At 43.9% G+C, this 13,498-nt stretch overlaps 1 protein-coding gene and 1 long non-coding RNA gene across 2 annotated transcripts; both read left to right on the top strand.

Annotated features, from left to right (window-relative positions):
• On the top strand, positions 141 to 2,659 carry LOC8071432 (50S ribosomal protein L24). The gene is made up of 5 exons (XM_002442659.2): positions 141 to 328; positions 436 to 531; positions 1,555 to 1,658; positions 1,760 to 1,896; positions 2,390 to 2,659. Exons 1-5 carry the CDS (start codon positions 269 to 271, stop codon positions 2,470 to 2,472), a joined length of 480 nt encoding a protein of 159 aa, XP_002442704.1. The 5' UTR covers positions 141 to 268; the 3' UTR covers positions 2,473 to 2,659.
• On the top strand, positions 8,992 to 11,263 carry LOC110429881. The gene is made up of 3 exons (XR_002447062.1): positions 8,992 to 9,082; positions 9,333 to 9,680; positions 10,840 to 11,263. It is a non-coding gene; the product is annotated as an uncharacterized LOC110429881 (long non-coding RNA).

Raw genomic sequence — 13,498 nt, 5'->3', positions numbered from 1 at the left:
ATATTTTTAATTTTTGTGAGCAGAGTTTTTATTTTTAATTAGAAATGGTAAATGTGTGCATTAAATCAATTTGGGCTCAGCCCAGAGATACCAGGCCAGGCCTTCCCCATCCATCAGCCCATGCGCTTCACTACTCGGGCCCATTTACGCTGTGGCCTCCCAGCGCCCAGTGCCGCCACGCGCTCCTCCCTCCCCCCCTTCAGGCCAACCATCCCTCGCCGGCGGCCGCCTCCCTCGCCGTGCCGGCCACCGCAGCACTCCGAGGAAAATGGGATGGAAGGCGGCGGAGAAGCTTATCAGGCACTGGAAGATCCTCCGCGGAGACAACGTAACCTCTCTCGTGCTCTACCCCATTCCCCACTTCAGTTGCACTTGTGAGTTGTTGTTAGTCCTACTCTATTCTCGTCGCAATCTTCTTTTCTGTTTTACTGCCAGGTGATGATCATCAGAGGAAAGGACAAAGGGGAGACCGGGCTCATCAAGCGTGTCATTCGGTCGCAGAATCGCGTCATCGTCGAGGGCAAGAACTTGGTAATTTGCTGCCCCTTCCCCTTGTATGTTTTCCCCAGCTGTAGCAGATAACAGTTTGTGGCTACATAGGACTGGTACCAGTTGTATAATTGCCAGTTTAGTACTTTAGTTCGTTGTGACTGGCTGCATCAGATTTAAGCAAACCTGCCCCTCATTTTGACGTTGTGCTCCAGGGTGCTCGTTGAAATTACCACACCGGACTAGTGTAACTGAAAGCTGCACTCATGTTGAAATTCCCAAACCGTTGCAATTGGAAGGTGGCCTATCATAAACTTGATTGATTTTTTGGAGCTCAGACTAGTATTTTTGTGTTGTAAGTGATTAGATGGTGCCCAGCCTTTATCCTCGTTGCCCTGCTTTGAAGTTGAGCATATGAGTTTGACTTATGAATACCCATTGATAGATGATAGATGATAGATATAGCCTTTCCCCCAAAAGCACTACACATCCATCATGGCACAGAGATAGCAAAGTAGGAATAGAGCACATGTTCATGGTCAGTGAGAACTGAATAGCTGTGCACATTCAGTATCTATAGGTGGATGTAGGCCTTCAGCTTTATAGAGATCAAAGAATAGCAGTACCACTCGAGGGAAACAGATCCATCAACATACATTCCTCATAGTTTGTCTGATTGCGGATAAACTATAATTTATTGCTGTGTAACAAACCAGTTTTCTGTTCATGCTGCATTCTTCTTTTTACATGCTTTACTGATTCTCTTTGGAGAATGCCTGCATGACATAATCACATAGGCAGTAAGCCAAAACCAATAGATGCTCAATAAGTTAATGAAATTATAACATCATAGCCAAACAAGAACGACGAAACTGTACCTTTCTCATCTTTCTAATATCATTATATCTTTACTAAAATTGCATTGCATATTTGCTTGTCAATTCTGGGTATTTTTTAACTGCAACCATCCAAGGGAAAAAAACGTCATTTTCATTTATCATGTGTCTTGTTATCTCCTCATGCATGTCAGGAACTCCGTAATTATGTGAGCTATTGTCATTTCAGGTTAAGAAACACATTAAGCAAGGGGAAGGGAACACAGGTGGTATTTTCTCGATTGAAGCTCCACTTCATGTTTCAAATGTCCAAGTAGTTGATCCTGTCACAGGGTATGCATATGATACTTGGTCATTTTTTACTACCTATAGAAATTTGCTTTTATATTGACCTCTAAGTTTGTAAATCATTGTCAACACAATGTTTACCACAGGAAAGCATGTAAGGTTGGATATAAGTATTTGGAAGATGGGACCAAAGTCAGATTCGCTAGGGGGATGAATGCATCTGGTGCTGTGATACCCCGGCCAGAAATTCTGAAGGAGAGAAAAAAACCGAGACCTACATCACGTATGTCTCATAAAAACTTCTTTAAGCTCACTAATGGTGATCCACATCATGCATGTCCTGTAAAAACATCTTACATGCTCATTATATAGTGTTTCTCAAGTTGCATTAGTTCATTAAAAAGGGGTGTGACTGAACTAAGTGGAACTTCTTGTGCCACGGATTAAAACAATCATGTACTGCCTGATGTTTCCTTTATTTTCCCCACCAGACAAGTTTTTTTCAGCATTGGAATGCTATACATATTGTGTTTGTTAGACAACTGATTCCCCCCATAATCACCCTACTGCAGATTCGTGTTTGAAACTGTGAATGATGTTTGTGAGGTGGTATGTAATGTGGGTTAGTATATGGAATGAAAAAGGCACTGATGGTCTGTTTTCTTGTTGCGTGCAAGCAAATGCATTCTGTTCCTGTTTGAGCATTGCTTTGCATGTCCATTTTCTTACGGGACGGGTTCTGTTCTTGATCTGACTGTCTGCTTCCAATCATGCAGCTGGCTCAAAGGATACACCGATTGAGCTTGTACTGGAGAAAACCTACGATGATAAAGCTGGAATTGGCATGCCCGATCTGTAGCTGCCACGTTGGTTGTGCTGGATTCAGTATTTGTGACCATGTCCTAGTTAAGGTTTTAGGGGGGTCAGTGATTATGTATTTATGTTAGTGGTATAATGTGCTTTGCTCATAATAATCATGTAATGATTGAAAAGAGTCAGTACTGGCATGTTATCTGTCTTTCATATGTCCAAATGTTTTTTCTGCAGAATGCATTCTTGGATAAGAAATGACAAATATTTGCCAACTAACACACACCAGACATTGATGTCCAGCACCAGTTAGCAATTTGTAAGATTGTTATTAATGTTGTCAGACTAGTGAACTTGGCAACAGAAACAATCATAAAGTAGGACTCAGAAATATCACACCATATATTAAGGTTTGCCAGGAGAGTTCTTCCCCCATTTACTGCAACAAATTAATTCAACATACATAATAGTTTACAAGAGTTGCCACCTACTACAAGAACTCTAAAAGATATGACTATGAATGTCTTCTTCTGGAGCTCTTGGGCAGCTGTTACTGGACAGTGGGTACTCTACATGTCTAAGCAAAGCATTGCCCCTCTTGATCTTCATTCTTCAAGTTCCAATGCCTTGGCCAAATCGTCCCAGTCGTCTTCGTCTTCGCCTTGAAGCGCAGCAGCCACCGTTTGCTCCTCTGATTCAGCTGCCGACATGGCGTTCTCCAAGTCCTTGACCAAGTCGTCGTCGTCGTCGTCGTCGTCATCTTGAAGCGCGGGCGCAGCAGCAACGAACTGCTTGGACGGCGGCGGATGAGGTGCTGCAGCCACCGTTTGCTCCTCTGCTTGGATGGCGGCTTCAAATGGATCGAGTATCTTCCTCTGCTTCGACTGGACGGACACCTGCTGCGGCCGGCAGGGAGCAGGTGCCAGTGCTTGCCGAGGCATGTGGCAGGCGCGTACCGCCGGTGGAGTCGGCAACGGCACCTGCTGTTTGGGTGGCCGCGGTGGCGCTGGCATTGGCGAGCGACGCGGCTCCACCACAGGACGGGTCGGGACTGGCGGCGGCGCCGGAGTCTGAATTGGAGCCGGAGATGGCTGTGTCTGTGTCACCGAGGGAGGAGCCGGCGAACCGCGGAGTGGCGCACACGGTTGTGGTTGTGGCGGTCCGAAGTACAACTTCTGAGCAGCGGTGAGCGGCGATCTGATCGGAGCTGGCGGCGCCTGAGGCTTTGGTGCCGGCGAACCACGGAGAGGCGCACACGGCTGTGGTGGTGCGAAGTACAACTTCTGCTGAACAGCGGTAAGCGGCGATCTGATCGGAGCTGGCGGCACCGGAGGCTGTGGTGCCGGCGAACCACGGAGAGGCGCACACCGCTGTGGTGGTGCGGAGTACAACTTCTGCTGAACAGCGGTAAGCGGCGATCTGATCGGAGCTGGCGGCGTCGGAGGCTTTGGTGCCGGCGAACCGCGGAGAGGCGCACACGGCTGTGGTGGTGCGGAGTAGAACTTCTGAACAGCGGTGAACGGCGATCTGATCCGAGCTGGCGGCGCAGGAGGCTGCGGTGCCGGCTGCAGAACAGGACCCCGCATTCTCTTGGCGCACGGCGGCATGGCATCCTGCAGCGGTGGCGGCGCTGTCCTCTTAGCGCATGGCGGCATGGCGGCCTGCATCGCCGGTGGCACTGTCCTCTTGACAGCCGGCTGCGCGATGACGGCGGCGGGCGGCAGTGGCGGCAAAGCGAAGAAAGCAGCGGACTCTTGGTGCGCGAGGGAGGTCGGAGCAGCCCTGGGAGAGACGTACACCTTGCAGAACACGAACTGCTGCTGCTGCTTGTCGTCGCCGCCGGCGCCGCACGACGAGTATTCGTCCATAAGCCAGTCCATGAGGACTCCATCCTTCTTGTACCTCAGCTTCCTGAGCTCGCCGATCTGGACTCCCTCGTCGTCCTTGATTCCCGTCGTGGTCTGCGCGGCCCAGGATGATGAGCCGGGCCCGGCGGCGGCGGCGGCGCGCACGCCCTTGTTGACGACGGTGAAGAAGAAGCGGTCGCCGGTTCTTGGCATAGGGCGGAACCGGCGGGCGAGATCGGCAGGCTTGCAGTCGTAGACGTCGTCGGCGTGGTGGATGACGGAGCGGACGACCTCGTGCAGCGGCTCGCCGGAGATGAGGCGGGGCAGGTAGTACACGACGGCTTCTTGTGGCGTCGGCCTGAAGCGGAAGCCGCGGCTGAAAATCTCCTGGCCTAGGGCCGGCGGCGCCGGCGTCGTCATCATCTCTGCGACGAGAGAAGGGAACGAGAAGGGGGCTGCGGGGTATGATGGGGGCTCTGAGGGCCGGCGGCGGTGGATATTTATAGGGGGAGAGGCGGAGCCGAGTCCGACAAGACGACGCGGGTGCTCTTGGAGTTTTCACCGTGTCGGATTCGCGCCAAAATCATGTGGTGTCGGATTGACCGTACGATTTCGCGCCAAAATCATAGGGTGAGGGGGGCAACACGCCACCGCCTTTCCCGATTTTACAGGAGGTAACCGGTTTCGATTCTTCAAAGTAATAACCGTTTCCGACACGGGTGTGTCGAATCTGGAGTTTCACCGTGTCGGATTCGCGAAAGATGAATATGGATAGGAACATGTGGGACCTCGCCCTCTGCCGGCACTCCTCCGAGCTAGGAATTTTTTTAGTAACAACTCATATTTTGCAGATTATAAGTCGTTTTGTTTTTTCTAAATACATAATTTTTATTATACACCTATAAATATGACATATCTACGTATATAACCAAAAATTTGTACATAGAAAATTCAAATAATTTAGAACGGAGAAAGTAGTACATAAGACAATGAGTTTCTCATTATTTCTTTTCACTCACCCACATCTCACCATGGGCCCAATAATAGCTTCGTAGTTTGTTTGATCGAGTCTAGGAAATAAGAGATATAGCTCTTCTTTTTTATTATTTTGCACGATGAATCTTTTAAGTCTAATTAGTCTATGATTAAATACTAATTGTTATAGTTATAAATGTCCTTCAATATCTAAAAACTTTTCTTTTCGCGAACTAAACAAGGCCTCACAAAAACGCTAAAGCAAATCTCCATGGGCTAGTTGAAATATCAATGTTGGAGCTACACTTAAAGCAGCATAGTGCGTCCCTCTTTAAGGCCAGCGCTTACACTGCCATAGTGTAACACCCCGCCCAGGGCTTAATAGGATTAATAAGAGACTCATACCAACAAGTTGCAACTTCTTTTCCGGGAGCCTATCTCGAAAGAACTCTAAAGTTAAGCGTGCTTGGCCTAGAGCAATTTAGGGATGGGTGACTGACCGGGAAGTAGTTCCCGGGTGCGCACGATTGTGGGGACTGACTATGTCTTAGAAAAGCTACCAGATGTAAGCGGGCCCGGCCTCGTGGAGGCGGGACGTTACAGAATGGTATCAGAGCCGACCCACGGACGTGGGTTTGATCGACGAGGACGTCGATCTCTTAAGGGGGTGAGGATGTAACACCCGGCCCAGGGCTTAATAGGGGGAAGTAGTTCCCGTGGGTGAGGATGGATTGTGGGGACTGACTATGTCTTAGAAAAGCTACCAGATGTAAGCGGGCCCGGCCTCGTGGAGGCGGGACGTTACAGAATGGTATCAGAGCCGACCCACGGACGTGGGTTTGATCGACGAGGACGTCGATCTCTTAAGGGGGTGAGGATGTAACACCCGGCCCAGGGCTTAATAGGGGGAAGTAGTTCCCGTGGGTGAGGATGTAACACCCGGCCCAGGGCTTAATAGGGGGAAGTAGTTCCCGGGTGCGCACGAGTGAGGACAAAGTGTGCAGAAAAGACTAGTGTTGGTCTGTGGGGACTGACTATGTCTTAGAAAAGCTACCAGATGTAAGCGGGCCCGGCCTCGTGGAGGCGAGACGTTACACATAGGCTATAACCCACAACATTACACACTTGACTGAGCTTCTTCGAATTCAGCCCTGTTTGGAACTACTACAGTGCTTTTTCATTGAACAATAAATGCCAAACTTACTATGGGCTTCTCCACAAGTAATTCTTTTAACATAATGTGAAAACCCTAAAACCGATAAGCTGGGTAAGTGGCTCTTTCTTGGCTTCTCACCACCTCCCTCTTATTGGCAACATGCACGACAACACAACACCACCATATTTACCAGCCACCACACTCTTGATCTAGCATCATATATACCATCCAACCCAATCTTATCATTAATTTCTAACAGACTGCATGGTGCGGTGGCGGTGCAAACAGAACTTTCAGCAATGTTTTTTCACTATGTTGAATCTTCCAGCCATTCAACAATATTTTTCTTTTACAATAAATCAGCGAATAATATTTTCAGCCATGGTTTTTCATCTAAGCGAACAAAGCATTTATTACTAGCTATCTAGTTTCAGGACGAAGCCAGGAACAAAAGGAGGTGAAAGCGAGAGCGTCTTTATTTGTTTCCATATATTGTCTGTGCTGAGTCACTGACCGACTAGTGCACACAATTCACAAACCACCATGCATGCTCAGCTGTCTCAACAAATACTCTCTCCATACTCACAAAGGAAGTCATTTAGGATAGCGACACGGTCTTTAAAGCCTAACTTTGACTCCTTGTTTTTATAAAAATATTTATCAGAAAGTGGTATATGTATATTTTTATGAAAGTATTTTTCAAGATAAATCTATTCATATGGTTTTGATATTTCCAAGCTCAGTAACTTAAATGTTATTTATGATTTATATTTCTAATTTTTGACTCAAACCTTGTCAAAAACGATTTCCTTTGTGAGTAGAGAGGAGTACGTTTTTGTTTTTTTCCGTAGAAATCCACAAATATAATTGGAGACCTATCTCGTCCTGGTTGCTTCAACTCATTACAGGACAACTCCGATCCATTACCTAAATTATTCTTGGGTGTCTGTCCAACAATAAGATTACAATATATAATATCAATGAATTATTGTTGCTGAGTTTTTTTTGTTGTTATTAAAGGACTGTCATTGTAACATAATAACCAAAATAAGGCACAGTACAATTTCATACGTATGAAGAGAGTACCGTTAAATAATATTGGTTGCATGGAACACTCTGTCTACAGAGTCATCACTACAGAAGAGACTTGGATCCTAATCCTTGGACAAGAGGAAATCCATGGTGGCAAGCCTATAACGCCCCTGACATGTGGGCCACATCGCATTAGCCCTCGCTCCTCTGCCACTTCTCTCTTCCTCACCAATCCACCATGGTGACATGGTCATGTCTATCTATAACTTATATACCCTATTTGGTATGGCTCTTGAAAGCTCCGACTCCTCCCAATCACTATAGCATGGAACTCTTTTGGTTCTTGATGTGAAAAATGAACTAAGGAAGAGCAGAAACTGATAGAGCCACAATTTCTTCCATCGGCTCTGGCTTAGCTGTGATACGGTGTTGTACAATAGCACACCAAAAACGACCCCTTATGAAACTTCATGCATGGTGTCCTTCCTAAGGTTAATACATGTATTGCAATTGCAAAATCCACTATGCCTTTTTTGACAACTTCCATTTTCAGTGTGCCTAGGAGAAATGCAAGTGATGGTATAGTGGTGGACTCACTATGTTGTGTTGGTCACTGCAATTGTATGGTCACTTTCATTGCATTGTGTGGGTAGGTCATAGGTGTTTGTTTATGGTCGCTTTTATTGTGTGGTTAGATGTTTTTTTGCTGTTTTCGTGTATGTTAAATTGTTTATTTTATGCATTTTATTCACTTAATTTCATACGTAGATAGACCTTTAACCTACTCTTTTAAAAAAAATAAAAAAGAAACACAATTCAGTTTTAGAATATGATGACATAAATAGAAAGTGAGATGGATTATTTCTTCCTTCAACAAATAAAAGAAGACTGAGTGCACCTGATGGACAGATTTGGGTGAGTTTTTCTTGGATCAAAAGCAGCATGCCCTAAGTTCAGATATTTCTCATTTCAAAAAGGAAAAAAATAAAGAATCAGAGGTTGTCTTGGATCAAATGCAGCATGGAGAGGAAGGTTGCGTGATTTTCCGGTGATCGTGATTTGGTGGTTCATGTTTGTGTGGGTACATCTGTGTAGAGATTGGGGCATTATTGGGTGATATGAGCCCTGTTTTTGGCGGAACATCAGGGCAACCGACCATCGTAGGCGGACTGTCAGTCCGTCTAATCTAAAATTAGCTTGGTTATTGTTATATCGATCTCTCGTATAGCCGCTCCTTTTGGCAATATAATGCATATGCATGCAACAAGAGTGGCGGAACACCACTGCTTGCTTGCATTGCTCGTCGTTGGATCTATCTATATAAGGAGGGAGCTGATCGAGGAAGAACAAAATGAAGAAGAAGCAGGGAATTACACAAAAAAGTAGACCACACAAGAAGCTACTATTATCGTCGTCCCTGCTCTTGTCGCTGTCTTGGCTGACAGCGCCATGTATCAGCAGGATCAACGCGTGGCCGCCCAAGCCCAGACAAGGACAGTACGTAAGCCTCTCTACATCACGGAGAGCAGCGGCACCATGACCGTGGAGTCCGGCTACTTCATCACCAACAACGTCGTGTTCAGGAACGACGCTGTCGGCGATGAAATAGTCCGACTCTATGGTCACGGTACCTAAGCTGAATGCGCAAGGTGAGATCGACATATGGGGTGCCAAGGCTGAGGCACCTGCGCTGCAGGTGCTGAGATCCAAGCTACTCCCTCCATCATGTAATATAGACATATAGTGCATTCTAGCATTTAAAATTTATCATCAAATATAATGTGTTCTGAAGGACAAAACTCAGGTTTGCGTTAAATATTATCCATTTATCAACCAATCACCATTAATCACGTTGATAGCGTCTAATTATCATCAAATACAATACCTTTGATTGTGCAGGACTTAAAGTATGCACCCCTTGTGGTCATATAGAGTGCCTTGGTCACCGTTGATAATACACTTGAAGGAGGTGTACAACCTAATTATTCTGAGGCTATACTCTTTTTCTTGTGACGCACTTTGCCTTAAAAAAAACTCGACCAGGGGGAGAGACGTCCCTCTAATTTTCGTCTTAAGAAGATGGTGCCATGACTTGAACCCGGGCTGGCTCAACCAACCGCTTCTTTGAGGCACTTTGCCTTAGGAGACTCATGCATGGATTCAATCCGTACCACATGCTAAAGCGTAGCGACAACATGGAGCACTTATCCTATCTACTACGATGCCTAGAATGAATTAATCCAAAAGGTAACAAGATGAGAGTCATGCCCTTCCTATTTTTTTCTTTTTTTCTTTTCTTTGGAACAAAATAATACCATCACAATTTAAGTTTAAACATGTGTTGTGCTATCACTAAAAAATGCTATTTTGAATGGCATGTCCACAACATTTTGTGTTTAGGGATAGCACAACTTGCAAAGGAGAGCAGATTAGCCGCCCTGTCTGGTTTTCCTATTATGGCAAAAGCACCTAATAAAAAGTGTGTTTCCAGCTGCATGTCCTTGTCACTGCATGCATTCGGTTTTTGCTGTCACTAATTAATAAAACTTAAATAAAGTAGAGAGATGGGGGTTGATGATCTTCACATCCCATGCATTCTTATCTTCAATATGGTGTATCTGCACGCAGGCGTGCTACTGTGTATATATATGTACATAACAGTAACCACACTAACCACATGGCCATACATACATCTCCAATGTACACATAACACATTACATCATCGAGAATAGTGTAACAAGACAAGATGTATCCAGCTGATGCGTGCCGTGGTTGGACATGATGATGCCCGCCACGCCGGAGTGTGGACGGCCAACCTCGCCGTAGGTTCAGGTTCACCGACGTGGCAATTAACGTGAGTCCAATTCAATGGTTTTGATTCGATATGATACGCCGGAGACTAGTAGGGAAAGACAAGAAGCTTATAATCCTCCGCTGTGAATCCAAGAGCTTTTTATTCAGCCTGTGGTTGCCATAGTCTAAATTTGACTCTATGTGATATGGCAATAATCTTGTCGTCAAACAGCAGATTTTTTTTGGGGGGATTATCCAATGCCGCATCTATACAACATTTGCTAATTCTACAGAGGTGGAAAACTCTTAAACATAACATTAGTGGACTGACTCTCAAGTCTGTGTTATCTACTGGTTGGGAGATTTGTGTTGATAGTGTTAAGCCTTTAAGGTTTCAGTTGCTAGAAATAAGGGAGGCATTACTACAGGTGGTTGAAAGTGATAAGGATCCATTGAAAAGTAGTGAAGCTAAATCGTTAGCGGAAAATGAATTGTTGGCTTTGATTTCTTTTGGTGGCAATAATCATTTGGTATGAAATTAATATTATCTGTTGTTAATTTGGTCAGCTTGCAGCTGCAATCAAAAGATATGTGTATTGATACTGCAATTCAGTTTGTGCAGGGGATGATTTCCATTCTCTAGAAGTACAGAGAAACTGGCTTTTCCAAAGCATTGGAAGCTGCAAAAGAAATTGCAATGGAGATGGATATTCATCCAGAGTTTTGCACCAAGCATAAAATCAAAAGAAAAGACAGTTTGACGAGGGCATAGATGATGCATCTATTGTTTCATTCACAATCTGCAGAGGAGTCATTTAGGACAATTATTTTGTACCTGTTGTTGATCAACCTATATAGCTTCACTTGCCAACATATTTGGACAATACTAGGGCTTTAAGAAAACATTTGGCTTCTCGTTTACATCGGATAGGCTATGATCCATTGATGATGAGAGTTTGATGGCTGCTTGTGTTAATCTTGAGGATGCCCTTAAGAGTGGGGTACATAAGGATACTGATGGACGAGATTTGTGTGTGTGTGTGTGTGTGGGGTGGGGGGGGGGGGGTTAAAGGATTCTATGGGTCCTCTTGATATTATGAAGTTTTTGAACAAGTAAAGTGGCCTGTATCCTAATGCTACTATTGCATATAGAATACTGTTAACTATTCCTGTGACTGTTGCATCTACAGAAATTAAAGGAGCTTTTCTAAACTTAAGTAGTTGAAATCGATCCTACTTGGCGTTCTACTATGACACAAGAAAGACTTAATGGGCTGGTGATGATTGCACTTGAAAATGATGTTTTGGAGACGATTAATTATGAAGTTATAATCGGAGATTTTATTTTGAGAAATACTAGATGCTTTTCAGTAGAACTTGTGGTCCGTAATACTTTTCCTATTTTAGAGTTTATGTTTGACATATTTCTACATATTGACAAAAGATGACATATTTAAGGTATATATATTTGTAGAGTGAAAGAAGACATTTTTTATTTGCCATTCAAATATTTTAAAATATTTTTTTTAAAAAAAATCCACTTATCAGTTTTATTAGCCATTCAATTTTTAAAAAAATTACTTGAGCCTCAAATTTCTGGAGGTGACCCTGCTAAGTGACAAATTCCTGTAACGAGGTGAACATGCATACATGCAATTGCACTTAGTTACTATAGCTAGCTATTTTCAGTACGAAGCCAAGAACAAAAGGGGGGAGAAAGCGAGATCGATTTATTTGCTTCTGTCGTCTGTGATCAGTTTCCGACCGGCCAGTGCACACAATTCAGAAACCACCATGTTCACCTCTCAACAAATATAGGGCTTGTTTGGTTTCTTTACTAAATTTTACCGAACTAAAACTATTTTAGCTACTCTTGGATAACTAGTGAGACTAAAACTATTTTATCTCTTTTTAGTCAATATATGGAAGTTAAGTTACTAAAGTGACTAAAGTTTAGCTGGCTAAAATTTAGCAAGGCGAACCAAATGGGCCCATAGTTTTATTTTTTCGAAGAAATCCACAAATATAATTAGAGACTTGTCGTCCTGGACTCCTGGCTGCTTCAACTCGTTACATGACAGCTCCATTACCTGAATTATTCTTGGGGGGTGTCTGTCCGACAATAAGAATATAATAATTCCAATTTTGGGACAGAAATGTATTTATATACATGGTTAATTTAATAGAAAGAGGATTGATGTGAATTATTTTTCTGAGTAGTTTATTGTTGTTGTTGTTGTTGTTGTTGTTGTCAAAAATTGTCGTAACATAAAACCAAAATCAGGCATAGTACAATTTCATACGCATGGACAGAGTATTGTTAAATAACGTTGGTTGCATGTAACACTCTGACTAGATGATTATTACATTTTTTTTTAAACACAAAGGAGAGTTGTGTATCATTATATTAAGAAAAGAACAAAGCACGAAAAGAAAATCACTTTGAAAAGAACCACAAAAATCCACAACAAGACCTATAGATATTGCACCCTTTTCAGCAATAGACCGACCATGGCCACAAAATACACATAGATGGATAAAAACCTTCCTTGAGCCAAACCCCAAAAATGTAAATCCCCCAAGGCTACTAACACAATCGGACCACACTACTAGGGGAAACCCCACTCACCTATTGCAATGCTTCCGGACTCCAAGCTCCTAAAATAACAAAGGAATTTAGATCCTTTTGAATAAGATCAACCACCCCACTGAAAATTCTATTGAACCGGTCCATTTCAAGACAGAGGTGTTGTAGACCAACCCTTTGCAAGAGGGAGAACCAACATTTTAGAGCAAACACGTATGGCAACAACAGGTGGTCCTCGTCTTTATCACAGTGGGGGGCAAGTAGTAGGATGTTGAAGGCCATGTCTTGTAAAGTAAAGTTTCTTCTTCCCAAATCAGGTGGGGAACGCCTCCCCCCACCCCCCACCCCCCCGTTGTTTGTCAAAAAAAAAAGTCGATGCACTGTCCAATATCTATTTCTAGCAACCAACCACATGAAGAAATGACACCTGTCATTAATACAAGAGTCTTGGATCTTAATCCTATAGAAAAAGAGAGAGTCCATGGTGGCAAGCCTACAACTCCCCTGACATGCACTAGTAGAGAAAAGATTTTTAGAAATGTCTCCCTTTTCTAACAGAGACGGTTAAACTAGCACGCCGTCTCTAACATCGCCGGAGAACACTATATATAGCTCTATGATGAAGATCTATTTTCATGGAGCGGTTTTATTAAGAAATCCGTCTCTAAAGATGTATCCATTTCGT

Source organism: Sorghum bicolor, chromosome 8, assembly GCF_000003195.3.
Source record: "Sorghum bicolor cultivar BTx623 chromosome 8, Sorghum_bicolor_NCBIv3, whole genome shotgun sequence".
In the NCBI taxonomy this organism is placed as follows: Eukaryota; Viridiplantae; Streptophyta; class Magnoliopsida; order Poales; family Poaceae; genus Sorghum; species Sorghum bicolor.
The sequence above is the reverse complement of the archived record's forward strand: the minus strand, read 5'-3'. Positions and strand labels throughout refer to the sequence as shown.